Raw genomic sequence first — 14,261 nt, 5'->3', positions numbered from 1 at the left:
AAAAGTGCATAGTTGAAGTCTGGGGAAGTACCAAACACAGGGCTTCTATTATTCTCGTCTGCAGAGGCAGGATGGGTCACTTTCCTGGTATTGATATGTAACAGTACGCTGTAACCAGAGAAACTCACTCAGGCCTCAGTGTTCAGTTGTGGGTTGTTTGGAGGACGGTGCTCCATAAGATAGGCATGGTTGACTGACTGACTGACCACTTAAATTTTTTGGTAAAATTTTTATTTATTTATTTGTAGTATAATTGCTTTGCACTGTTGTGTCAGTTTCTGCTGTGAAGCAAAGTGAATCGGCCATACATATACATTTATTTCCTCCTTTTGGAATTTCCTTCCCATTTAGGTCATCGTAGATCACTGAATTGGAGAAGGCAATGGCACCCCACTCCAATACTCTTGCCTGGAAAATCCCATGGACAGAGGAGCCTGGAAGGCTGCAGTCCATGGGGTCGCAAAGAGTCAGACACGACTGAGTGACTTCACTTTCCCTTCTCACTTCCATGCATTGGAGAAGGGAATGGCAATCCACTCCAGTGTTCTTGCCTGGAGAATCCCAGGGATGGCGGAGCCTGATGGGCTGCCATCTATGGGGTCGCACAGAGTCAGACACGACTGAAGTGACTTAGCAGCAGCAGCAGCAGCAGCAGAGCACTGAATAGATTGAGTTCCCTGTGTTACATAGTAGATTCTCCTTAGTTTTCTATTTTATACATGGTAGTGTAGTGTGGATTATACACACTATATTAATTGGTTATGCACACTTAATTGATCTCAGTCTCCAGGATGACTGAGCCTCCCATCGTGATGTGATCGAGCCGGTCTTCCTGATGTGAGCAACTCTGAAAATTATGTGTTTAGAATATCCAGTGTGACCTCCCCGCACCCCATGCTCCTGCCAAAAGCAAAGATATTCCTTCTCTCAGGCATAAAATTTTGAGAGCTTATCTCTCAGAAGTTGAGGGCAAAGACCAGACCTCTTTGTGGCAAGGTTAAACCATTTGCTGTGTTCCGTTCAGTGCAGTCTTTCAGTTGTGTCTGACTCTTTGCAACCCCACGGATGGCAGCATGCCAGGCTTCCCTTTCCTTCACCATCTCCCAGAGCTTGCTCAAAGTCATGTCCATTGAGTTGGTAATGCCATCCAACCATCTCATCCTCTGTCATCCACTTCTCCGCCTTCCTTCAATCAGGATGGCTCCTTTCCCTCCTACTCCTTTCCCAGCATCAGGGTCTTTTCCAATTAATCAGCTCTTCACATCAGGTGGCCAAAGTATTGGAGCTTCAGCTTCAGTATCAGTCCCTTCAATGAATATTCAAGAATGATTTCCTTTAGGATTGACTGGTTTGACCTCCTTACAGTCCAAGGGACTCTCAAGAGTCTTCTCTAACACCACAGTTCAAAAGCATCAATTCTTTGGCCCTCATCCTTCTTTATGGTCCAAGTCTCACATCCATACATGACCACTGGAAAAACCATAGCTTTGACTATATGGACCTTTGTCAGCAAACTGATATCTCTTGTCTCTGCTTTTTAATACACTGTCTAGGTTTATCATAGCTTTTCTTCCAAGGAGCAAGCATCTTTTAATTTCTTGGCTGCTGTCACCATCCACAGTGATTTTGGAGCCCGAGAAAATAAAGTTTGACACTGTTTCCATTGTTTTTCCATTGTTTCCCCATCTATTTGTCATGAAGTGATAGGACCAGGTGCCATGATCTTCATTTTTTGAATGTTGAGTTTTAAGCCAGCCTTTTCACTCTCCTCTTTCACCTTCAAGAGGTTCTTTAGTTTGCTATGTAGTTATGCCTTTTATTTCTTTTTCTTCTTTTACTGCCAGTAGAGACTGCCAGTGCAAAACTGAGTAGAAGAGGTAAAAGTAAAATGTAAAACTGTGCCTTGTTGAGAAACCCTGATTTGATCTTAAGGAGAAAATATTCAGTCTTTTACCATTAGGTCTGATGTTAGCTGCAGAGTTTTTATAGATGCCTTTATTAGGTTGAGAATGTTCCCTTCTTCCTAGTTGTCTTAACAGTTTCTGACATGAATGTGTATTCAGTTTTGTCAAATGTGTTTTCTGTGTCTATGAAGAGGAAGTCTGGGGAAGTACCAAACACAGGGCTTCTATTATTTTTGTCTGCAGAAGCAGGATAAGTTAAATGATTTCTCCCTTTTTGCCCAGTAAAGTGGTGACTTGGTTAATTTTTGTTTCTGAATTTTAAACCAAAACTGCACTCTGAGCAAGAAGCACACTTAAGCATGATGATTATCTTTTTTATACACTGTGGGATTTAACTTGCTAAAATTTTGATAGTGACTTTTGCATACATGTTCATGGGAAATATTGATCTGTTGTTTTCTTTTCACCCAATTTTTGTTCTGATTTTGGTGTTAGGAGGATGCTAGCTCCTTAAAATGAGATGGAAGTATTCACCCATCTTTTCTTTTTTCTGAAAGACTGTGTGTAGACTTGGTATTATTTCTAACTTAAATATATAGTAAGATTCACCAGTGAAATCATCTGAGACTGGAGTTTTGGGCTTGGGTGTTTTTTTTTTTTTTAGGAGGGGATTTGTTTTTGTAGGAAGGTTTTTTTAACAATTCCATTTCATCCTTAGATATAAGACTATTCATATTATCTATTTCTACTTTAGTACATTTTGGTAGTAATTCAAGGAATTTGTCATCTAAGTTGTTATACATTTTGACATAATTTTCTCTCATTGTCCTTTAAGTGTATGTAGGACCTCTAATAGTGTCCCTTCATTATTTCTAATATTGGCAATTTGTAACCTCTATTCCCTATATTTTTCTCTTATCAATCTCACTAGTGTTTGGCGATCTTTTCAAAGAACTAGTTTTTTTTTGTTTCATTGATTTTTCTTTCCTTTTTATTCATTTATTTTGCTTTTGTTTTTGTTTTCTATTCCATTGGTTTCTACTTTTGTCATTATTTTTTTTCCTTCTGTTCATTTTAAGTTGGATTTTCTCTTCTTTTTCTAGTTCCTCTATGTAAAATTAAAGACTTTCTTCAAGTTTTTCTTACATAAGCATTTAGTGCTATAAATTTTCCTCTAAAACTATTTTAGCAGCGTACCAAAATTTTGATATGTTGGGTGTTCATTATAAATCAGCTCAAAATGTTTCTCAGTTTTCTTTGTAATTTCTTTTTTAACTCATGAGGTGACTCATGGGAAGTGACTTGTTTGATTTAGAGATATTTGGAACTAATCTAGATGTTTCATTTTTGTGCATGTCTAATTTAATTCTGCTGTCCATCTCCTGATGAGATAAACACTATATAAAAAAAAGAGACAAAAAACACAAGCATTGTTTTTACTGTCTTATTTTTATATCTTTTTAAAATTTACAGCTAGTGTATATGAAATTTTATCTCTTTAAGCTTAGCTTATCTTTGTTTTGCTAACCAAAAATAAATTGAAACTGTTTCTTAATTCCAAAATGTATTTTAGTCCAAGTAAACTAAGTGCTTAATTTAACTCCTTGGTAGCCCAGATGATAAAGTGTCTGCCTGCAACATGGAAGACCCAGGTTCAATCCCTGGGTCAGGAAGACCCCCTGGAGAAGGAAATGGCAACCCACTCCACTGCTCTTGCCTGGAAAATCCTATGGACAGAGGAGCCTGGTAGACTACTGTCCAAGGAGTCACAAAGAGTCAGACATGACTGAGTGACTTCACTTTTTTATTCTCACATATCCATTTAAAGAGATTAATATTTTTAATTATATTTCTGCCATCATTTATGATACCAGTGTTTCTAATTTACAAAGGAATTAAACTTTCTATTTGCTTTAGCAATGATCAAAACAGGTAATTAAAATTCAGTTTCTCCTGTGTATGCAGTTATTTTCATTGCTAGATTAATATCCAACAATTGACCACAGTTTGTTTTCTGAGATAGTGTTAAAGTTTTTTGAAACCATTTTTCTAAGTAAAGCTCTTTCCTCCAAATACTTGGCAATAATATTTGTTCCAGTGTTTAATTTTTCAAGGAGCAAACAGCTAATGTGTTGAAAATCTTCCATGTTCAGTCTTTAGGAAAATCTAGTTTTATTTTTGGCCAATGGTGTTTATTCCAATGTATTTTAATTATTAAATTCTTTTTTTAAATTTTACTGTCATTTTTATAATTTGAAGAATAAACTCAAATGGATTTATTTCTTCAAATGGAAAAAAAAATGTATTGAGAATTGTCCCATTTGTTTCAAAGCCAGATGTCAACATTGTCTTTAAGCAGGTTTACATGTCATTTGTTGGTACAAAGGATTAATTCGGCATACAACTATAGAGAAGTAAATTTGGCTATAAGAGCAACATGCACAGTATTAAGCTCACGAAGAGTAGTTAAATCATGTCCTTGATAAACAACAAGGTCCTAGTGTATAGCACAGGAGATTATGTTTATTATCTTGCAATAAGCTATGATGGAAAATATGAAAAACACATATATTGCAATATATATTTGCTATTGTTCAGTTGTTAAGTTACTGACTCTTTGTGACCCTACGAACTGTATGTAGCTCGCCAGGCTCCTCTGTCCTCCAACATCTCCTGAAGTTTGCTCAGATTCATGTCCATTGAGTCCGTGATGCTATCTAACCATCTCATCCTCTGCCACTCCCTTCTTCTTTTTCCTTCAAACTTTCCCAGCATCAGGGTTTTTTCCAGTGAGTCAGCTCTTCACATCATGTGGCCAAAGTACTGGAGCTTCAGCTTTAGCATCAGTCCTCCCAATGAATATTCAGGGTTGATTTCCTTTAGGATTGACTGGTTTGATCTTGTAGTCCAAGGGATTCTGAAGAGTCTTCTGCCGCACCACAATTAAAAAGCAAGCATCTTTTAATTTCATGGCTGCAGTCACCATCCACAGTGATTTTGGAGCACAAGAAAATAAAATCTGTCACTGCTTCCACTTTTTCCCCTTCTCTTTGCCACAGTAGTAGATATAGTAGTCATCTGAATTAAATTCACCCATTCCTGTCCATTTTAGTTCACTGATTCATAAGATATCAATGTTCAATCTTCTGCTTGACTATGTCCAATTTACTTTGATTCATGGACCTAATATTCCAGATCCCTATGCAATATTGTTCTTTACAGCATTGCACTTTACTTTCACCACCAGACACATCCACAACTGAGAGGCATTTCTGCTTTAGCCCCAGTCTCTTGGTTCTTTCTGGAGCTATTAGTAATTGCCCTCCACTCTTCCCTAGTAGCATACTGGACACCTTCTGATCTAGGGGACTCATCTTTCAGTGTCATATCTTTTTGCCATTTCATCCTGTCCATGGGGTTCTCCAACAAGAATATTGGAGTGATTTGCCATTCCCTCCTCCAGTGAACCACGTTTTGTCAGAACTCTTCACTATGACCCATCCATCTTGGGTGGCCCTGCACAGCATGCCTCATAGCTTCTTTGAGTTACACAAGCCCGTTTGCTATGACAAGGCTGTGATATCCATGAAGGGGGAAATATATATACATACACACATATATGTATAACTGAATCACTATCCTGCACACCAGAAACTGACACAACATTGTGAATCAATTATACTTAAATTTTTTAAAATTCTTAAAAGCAAAATTGTATCATTGACATATTAATCAGGATTGAGTGGGTTTATGTTAAGAGAGACTGCAATCATGAATAACTGTGGTCTACATAAGGCTGTTCCATACAATAAAGGATAATCTTTGTTATTTGGGACTAATGGGGGTTGGAAATGGGATTATGAAAATAGGACTTACTACCAAATCATCAGATCTGAACTCCCTGATAACATACAGACTTTAACTTATCAAAGGTGGGATTCCTTACCTCCTCTTACAAGCCCTCCTCATGTCCAGTGTTACCACTGAGTACCACAGTCTTATTACCAAGGGGTCTCCGTGGAATAACACTCTCAGAATGTGAGGACCATTCTGGATGGGTTGTTCGATCACTGCACTGGCTGTATATCCTAGGCTAGGTAATTGCTCATATTCTCTTTTTTTCTTCCTCACTTGCTACCTTCTTAACAACTTTGAAAACAATAAACAATGTTTCACATATTTAGTTGGGAATCTTTAGGGAGCTATTCTTTGTCCTTGGTTTCCCTAGATGTGAAAGGGTCTTAGAATGTAGATAACTTGATTTTTGTGAGACATAGGTTTTTAATTTTTCCCGTGCCCTGTGATAGATTGTATATTTCTTTATAGATTTCTATTTGATTTTGGTACACAAATGGACCAGGAAGTTTCTTTAAGTTGTATTTACTAAAGCCACTGCCACTTAATGGCCCCTGTAGCGTACAGTGTATTGGAAACAGTGAAGAGTGCTTAGTGACTCTGAGCTCTCGTCTTCACCTGCAACCAACTCCCTACTTTGCTGGACATCAGTTTTTCTTTCATTGAGGGGATTTGAGCACATTGTCTTCACAGTACCTGCCAACGTCTATATTTATGACTCTCTGGTCCAAGGAAATTTATGACCAGTCCTATAGGACTGATGAACACAGAAACAAAATTTTCAGAGAAAATGGGCTCAGCTTCTATTCCATATTTTTTTTCTTGATGCCAAAATAAATTAAGTTTCCCTAGAGCCTCACAATGGATGTAGATCTTTTAGAATCAACTGTTGCTAAACTGAGAGCTGAGTGAAAATGTGAGTGGTGAGGTTGTCAAGATCCCTTGGGAATGGGAGCCCAAGCTCTCTGGGCAGTCCTCTGATGAAAGCATCCTGCCATCTTCTCTCCTCTTCTCCTCACTGAGTCTCTTATGCAATCGACACTTGATTTAATCAAGTCCAATCAGAAAGGGGAGTGTGGCATAATACAAATTGATCTACAAGTATAAACTATTAAGGCATCAGCCCAGGAGGCTGTGCTCTGCACTTTTTATTTAATAATGGCATATGAAGGGTGACTGCAAAGGGCTTTACAGTTTAGAAACATTTTTGTGGGTAGTCAGCTTAAAAAATATGCTTGTCCCACCAACCCCTAGAAGACAATGCAGCATAATTGACTTTGACCAACAAGCAGTTGACATATTTTCCAATCATTTGTGGTATAGATTCCAGAGTTTTATCATAATTTTCCAGATAAAGAAATGGAGACATAGAATTTAAACTATTTGCCCTGCAGTCAGAATTTAACCCAATATATTTTGCTTTCTGCTTTAGAAAGATATTGCCCTAAGAAGAGAAAAGATAACATTTGAAGTTACTAAAGGGTGTGCTAATTACTGGGTATTCTTAGAAGGGCATTTAAGACTTTAATTGCCAAAAGAGATGTTTTCTACTGAAGTTAGCTGAAGGTCTAAGAATTCTTTGAAAGATACCTTTTACCTAAAAACTGCTAGAAAGCATTGTCTGGGGGGAATTATCATTTTTAAGATTATAAAACAATAACAATTTGGTTTGCAGTCAGCTTTTGCTACGGAATAACGCCACGTGCTGTATTTCATTCCTACAGTGCTCACTTTCTAGGTGTAAACTGCAGGGAAAACTACCTGTATATCCAATTAATAGGGCTTCTCAGGTGGCACTTGTGGTAAAGAACCCACATGCAGATGTAGCAGACATAAGAGACGTGGGTTCAATCTCTGGGTCAGGAAAACCCCCTGGAGGAGGGCATGGCAACCCTCTCTAGTATTCTTGGCTGAAGAATCCCATGGACAGAATAGCCTGGCTAATAACCTACTTACACGATTCCACCACTTAACTCTCCTTCTCTCTCTGTCTCATGCTTTAGTAATATATAAAATAACTCTAGAACTTGATCAGGCTTTATGTTGGCTCTCGGCCTGGCCTTATAAGAGGTATGGCTGCATTCATGGAAAGCTAAAGAAATCTAAGAAGGAGAAATATAGAAGTGGCCACTTTTCTACTCTAAAGTAGAAACAGTATTTTGTTACAACTGGACATTTCACATAGCCCACAGAATTCTAGATTTTTTTATCCACAAAAATGTCCCATTTCTTGATATGACTTAAAGCACGGATTATAGATCGTGTATACACACTTATATTTACACAGGATCTATGGATAGATGTGTATTTATGTATATGTGATATTATCCATCTCAGTTCAGGAATGTTCTCTGCTTTGCCCCCTAGTGCCTGAAAGGAGATGTTATAAAATAAGTCAATCTGAGTTCCAGATCAGTTAATTAAGAGATGTTTCAGACCCTTGAAGGCTTCCCTGGTGGCTCAGATGGTTGAGAATCTGCCAACAATGCAGGAGACCGGGGTTTAATCCCTGGGTTGGGAAGATCTCCTGGAGAAGGGAATGGCAACCCACTCCAGTTATTCTTGCCTGGAGAAGTCCATGGACAGAGGGCTTGGTGGGCTACAGTCCATGGGGTCACACAGAGTCGGACACGACTGAGTGACTAACACTCTCACTCAGACCCTTACCTACTCCTTTAGTGATTCTGTTGAACTTTCAATACTTTTTCCTTGTGGATGATGTCTATTCAAATAAATTGGCAGTCACTCTGTGCCGCTGCTGTTAATGTACTCCATACGAGTGAGACATTGTTTACATGTGCCAGCACCAGCGACTGACGTTAAGTTCCATGTTTCAGAGTGTCCCACCCTCCGCAGATCGTCCTGCCCATTCAGAACTGGGAACCAGAAGAGGAGCCTCGCAAGGAGGAGGGAGTTGGACCATTGGTGGAACATGTTTATGAGGTAGTCGTTGTCTCTGTTGAAGCTGCATTCAGGGTTTTTTCTTATGCTCTTTGCTAATAAACTTTTCACAGTGTTTTAAAAGATACCAATCCAAGATTCAGCCTAGATTTGTGCTATTTTGCTCTCATATTGCAGTGGGCGGTGGGAGGGTGTTCTACTAAATAACCGCTGGCTTTTTACTGGCAAGAGCCATTATACAGTGAGAAGCATTTTATCTTGTTCCTATTCATGTTCTTTTTGTTGTTGTTCAGTCGCTCAGTCGTGTTCAACTCTTTGAGACCCCATGGACTGCAGCACGCCAGGCTTCCCTGTCCTTTACTATCTCCTGGAGTTTGTTCAAACTCATGTCCATTGAGCCGATGCCATCCAATCATCTCATCCTCTGTCGGCCCCTTCTCCTCCTGCCCTCAGTCTTTCCAATATTCCAGTCTTTTCCAATGAGTCAGCTCTTTGCATCAGGTAGCCCAAGTTCTTTATTTCCTCTCTTTTAATGTTTGGACAGCCTAAGTCTAGAAATGACAAACTCCCTAGACTTTATTTCATCTCTTCCTACATTTTCAGCTATTTTTAAAATCCATCCACCTTTTCAATTAAAAGTCACCAACCAGAAGGTACTAGACAAAACTGTATGGATTATCTGCTAGTTTATATTCCCCAAATGGGTATATAGCATGGGTGGATGTTTGACAGATAAGAATAATTTTACTGTTCATTTGACTAACCTCAATCAGATATGTATGTTATTCTGAGGTTTGAAGTAGTCCATTTATTTTTCAGAAGCAAACCAGCAGCTTGTGATAAAGACCTATTGATCTGTTTCCACTTCAAGTGTTAAATTGTTCATAGAGAGGAGCTTTGTTGACATATTATCCAAAACATTAAAAATTTTTTTTTACAGTTAGAAACCAAGATATAGTAAATGGTTAGTTTAGTAGTTCTTTTTTTTCTTAATAAAGTGTTGGGCTGGCCAAAACGTTCGTGTGAAAAACCCAAATGAACATTTGGCCAACCCAGTACATGCTGTCAGTGGAGAAGTTATTCCTGTTCGTCTTCATGGGGCCAGCAAAACAATGTTCCGAGCCATTTCCTATTTGAGGTTCCTTCTTTCCCCTGTCTCTTGTGTCATGCATGCCGCGGACCTAATAATTCTGACTATATCTTTTATCTTAAGCTACAAAGGACTTGAGTAGCATTCTCTAAGAATAAGTTAAAGCCAATTCAGAGCTGATGAGATGTTTACATATATGAGAAAGAAGCATCAACTCCTGTGTAGTGTCAACATGAAAGCCTCCCATCTGCCCAGCCTGTGGTCCAGAATCAGACACCCTGTCCAAAGCTGGATCAAGGCTTTTGGCTTAAGCTCTCTTGATAACAAAAGGATAAGGCATTTCTAAGGCCATTCTGATCAAGAACCTCACTGGGAAAAAAATTCTGTCAAGTCATTTATTAAACCTTGTGTGCGCTAGTTTCTCCTTAGAATGGTGAAACTTTAAAGTTTGAAAATGTTCAAACTCAATCATTCTCAGGGCAACCCTGCTTATAATCTGAGCAACAATGGATCACAAAATTTAAGGATAATACCCAGTAGTGCCAAAAGCAATCACTGAACATTGCTTACAGGCTAGTTTCATGTCTCAAAATATACTTTTATCAATGGATGGCATGTTGCTTTGATAATGTGAATGAAATGAGCCACCTAATAAGCAAAACCAATTATAAACTGTTTTATGGATCATTATAATTGTCAGAACTGTGAAAAAAGAAAAGGGCAAAAGGTCCCAGCTAACTTTGAAGTGACTTTTCAAAACCACAGTAAATTTAAATCCACTTAGTGGTGTTCCCAGGCTGTTTTGTATCCTGCAAGTACAGGATTCTTGTGTTCAAAGACTTCATCTCTTTATGCAACGTGGCCTTTCTTTCCTTGAGATTCACTGATTAAAACAGAAGGAGCTCAGCTTTGAAATGCACACTTGAAGTGAACTGTGGTGAGCCTGGGCCATCTCTGGTATTTGATGGATAGCCATTTTTCCAGGGGGTGAGGGAAAGTGCATCGCATATGGTTACAATCGACAAGTCAGTAGTCAGGAAAGAAGCCAATTTCAATGTAAAGAAAGAATAACCAAGTTTAGAAAGCAGATAATTAAAGTGAGGTTTCTCTCGCTGTGATTAGATTAACATAAATGTAAGGTAAACGGCACAGTTATCAGACACGGTGAAGGTGGCCTTTGCAAAGGAATTCTGCACTGAGAGCGTCACAGACTGAACTGTCTTCTCTAAGCATCAGCCCATCCTGCTTTCAGGATTCCTCTTGCTTAAGAGACTCTTCCTATTGTCACAGTCCTAGTGCAGATGACTTAAAACCAAATCCATGCTTTTTTAGAATGGGTTCTGAGTTTATGGAGTTTGATTTCAACTTGCTGCCTCGTGCTGACCATTCCATGACATGTTCCCTGCTTGTAGCTGCACAATATTGGACCAAGCACCATCAGCGACACCCTCCTGGAGGTGGGCTGGCCCTTCTCTGCCCGGGACGAATTTCTCCTCTACATTTTTCATATTCAAACTCTGGGACCTCTGCGATGTCAAACAAATCCTGATATCAACCCACAAGATATAAAGGTAAGGAGTCTGCTCTAATCAGCAACTTGGTTTATTTTTCATAGTAAGGAGAAAATAACAGTGGCTAATTAAAAAAAAAAGTGAAATAATTATGTGACTTCAGTGAAAACCGATCAGATTTTGTTTTTAGTTTTATAGTTAAAATGCCAGACCTGGGACTTCCCTGGTGGTCCAGTGGTTAAGACTCCATGCTTCCAATACAGGGGATGTGGGTTCAATCGCTAGTTGGGGAACTAAGATCCCACAAGCTACGTGGCCAAGAAAATATTAAAAATAAAATAAGAAAAGCCAGACCTAACTTAAAATATCACTCCTAGAAAACACCAGTTTCTCCTGGTTTTATAGCTCACGGCAACCTGTCGTTCATTTAGCCTCTTTCAGTGCATTAACTTTTACATATGGTTTGACTAGCAGTACAACCCAACCCAAATCCGAAATCGACTCCTTGTCATGAGAATGTGTCTAAAATGCTGTTTTAAAGTCTTTTTTGGTATATTGCCAAAAGGCATAAGGATCTTGGCCAAAACGGGGTTTTTCAGATGTTGCCAATAGCAAGTGGTAAAATGAGATTATTTGCCAAAGGCCATCTCAGTGCCCTTGAGAACCCCCAGCCTGGAGTTTTCAGGACCCCAGCTTTCAGAGGTGCCCAGGACAGGGCTTCCCAAACTCCAAGTATGTTGAAATCACCTGGAGGTCTCTATAAATAAAACACGGGGTCTGCCTGGGGTGGGGTCTGAGATTCTGCCTCCCTGCAGACCCCCACTCAATCACCTTGTGAGTCACTCTTCAATCAGAAACTCAAGCTTCCACAGAGCTGATTCTGTACAGATTAAGACCCAAATCTGGCTTTGGGGTCCTTCTGCAAAGGAAAGAAATTAATGAGTGTAAGCCCTTGAAAATGTCACATTTGAATGAAAAAAAAAAGAATTCTTGTTAATGTGATGTTGTCCTCAAAAGAAGACTTCATTGAAGAGTGAACACTCTCCAGTACTGGCAGGGACAGAGTATCTCCGTAATCAAGCAGGGAAATACTAATTCAGCCATCCTGGGTGCCGGTCTGCCTCTATTCTCAGCCAGGGCACTGGGGCACTGACGTTATGAAAGGACTTTTTCTTCAACCCAACATGCCTTCTATTCAGACAGAAGAAGACTAAAAGGAGGTCCAGTATTGATGGATTTATGGGGCATCAAGACTTCTTCCTTCTTTTTGGGGAAATGATAAGGCCACTTGTCTTCCACAAAATGATTTAAAATACATCCTCCTTGGCATCCTTCACCCCTGCCCCATTTCCTCTCTCTTCACTCTTCACTGAGATAATTTTAACATCTTCAAGCACAGTAGCTTATTATAAAATAGTATCTTCAAATGTTAATGGATAACATCTAAGTAATTAAGATGCTCACATCTCCTGTTCTGGAGAAGGAAATGGCAACCCGCTCCAGTGTTCTTCCCTGGAGAATCCCAGGGACGGGGGAGCCTGGTGGGAGGCCGTCTATGTGGACGCACAGAGTCGGACATGACTGAAGCGACTTAGCAGCAGCAGTAGCATTTCCTGTTCTCAGCATCTCCTGTTCTTAGACCCCATTTCAGTCCTTAGCTTCCTGGAGGAATGGTTATGCAGATGGTTTCTAACTCTCTTTGAATGTCCTGCTTTGTTTGTGTCTGACACTATTTATATATGTTTGTATATATTATGTAACTTGTTTAATACCCCACAAGAAACTGACCCAGATGTGCCCCTGAGTATCCAGGAGTCTCTGGCAGAGGCGTGGGTCGGCAGTGGCCTGCTTCAGGGTCTGAGGCACTGACTGCAGCAGTACCTACATGGGACCTTTTGAAGGAGGTTGCCATTATCTTCATTATCTCCACCATGGTTTGGCCTCAGGTCAAGCAACAGGGAAGAAACAAAGCCCTGCTCATCAACAGAAAATTGGATTAAAGATTTACTGAACATGGCCCCGCCCATCAGAACAAGACCCAGTTTTCCCCTCAGTCAGTCTCTCCCATCAGGAAGCTTCCATAAGCCTCTGATCCTTATCCATCAGAGGGCAGACAGAATGAAAACCACAATCACGGAAAACTTACCAAACTGATCACATAGACCACAGCCTTGTCTAACTCAATGAAACTTTGAGCCATGCCATGTAGAGCCACCCAAGATGAATGGGTCATGGTGGAGAGTTCTGACAAAATGTGGTCCACTGGAGAAAGGAATGGCTAACTTCAGTATTCTTGTCTTGAGAACCCCATGAACAGTATGAAAAGACAAAAAGGTATGACATTGAAAGATGAACTCCCCAGGTTGGTAGGTGCCCAATAGGCTGCTGGAGATCAGTGGAGAAATAACTCCAGAAAGAATGAAGGGATGGAGCCAAAGCAAAAACAATACCCAGTTGTGGATGTGACGGGTGATGGAAGTAAAGTCTGATGCTGTAAGAGCAATATTGCATAGGAACCTGGAATGTTAGGTCCATGAATCAAGACAAATTGGAAGTGGTCAAACAGGAAATGGTAAGAGTGAACATTTTAGGAATCAGTGAACTAAGATGGACTGCAATGGGTGAATTTAACTCAGATGACCATTATATCTAGTACTGTGGGCAGGAATCCCTCAGAAGAAATGGAGTAGCCATCATAGTCAACAACAGTCCAAAATGCAGTACTTGGATGCAGTCTCAAAAACGACAGAATGATCTCAGTTCATTTCCAAAAAAAACCATTCAAATTCAGAGTAATCCAAGTCTAAGCCCTGACCAGTAATGCTGAAGAAATTGAAGTTGAATGGTTCTATGAAGACCAACAAGACCTTCTAGAACTAACACCCAAAAAAGATGTCCTCTTCATTATAGGGGACTGGAATGCAAAAGTAGGAAGTCAAGAGCTACCTGGAATAACAGGCAAATTTGACTGGAGTACAAAACAAAGCAGGTAAAAGGCTA

At 39.7% G+C, this 14,261-nt stretch overlaps 1 protein-coding gene across 1 annotated transcript in view; it reads left to right on the top strand.

Annotated features, from left to right (window-relative positions):
- ITGA8 (integrin subunit alpha 8) overlaps positions 1–14,261 on the top strand; it is a 189,056-nt gene that overhangs the window by 129,140 nt on the left and 45,655 nt on the right. Inside the window, exons 24-25 of the mRNA XM_061436125.1 lie at positions 8,597–8,702; positions 11,163–11,321. Of these exons, the coding sequence (XP_061292109.1) occupies positions 8,597–8,702; positions 11,163–11,321 (265 nt within the window). The remainder of the gene's footprint in view (positions 1–8,596; positions 8,703–11,162; positions 11,322–14,261) is intronic.

Source organism: Bos javanicus, chromosome 13 (genome assembly GCF_032452875.1).
Source record: "Bos javanicus breed banteng chromosome 13, ARS-OSU_banteng_1.0, whole genome shotgun sequence".
NCBI classification, from domain to species: domain Eukaryota; kingdom Metazoa; phylum Chordata; class Mammalia; order Artiodactyla; family Bovidae; genus Bos; species Bos javanicus.
This window is presented reverse-complemented; position numbering and strand designations above follow the sequence as displayed.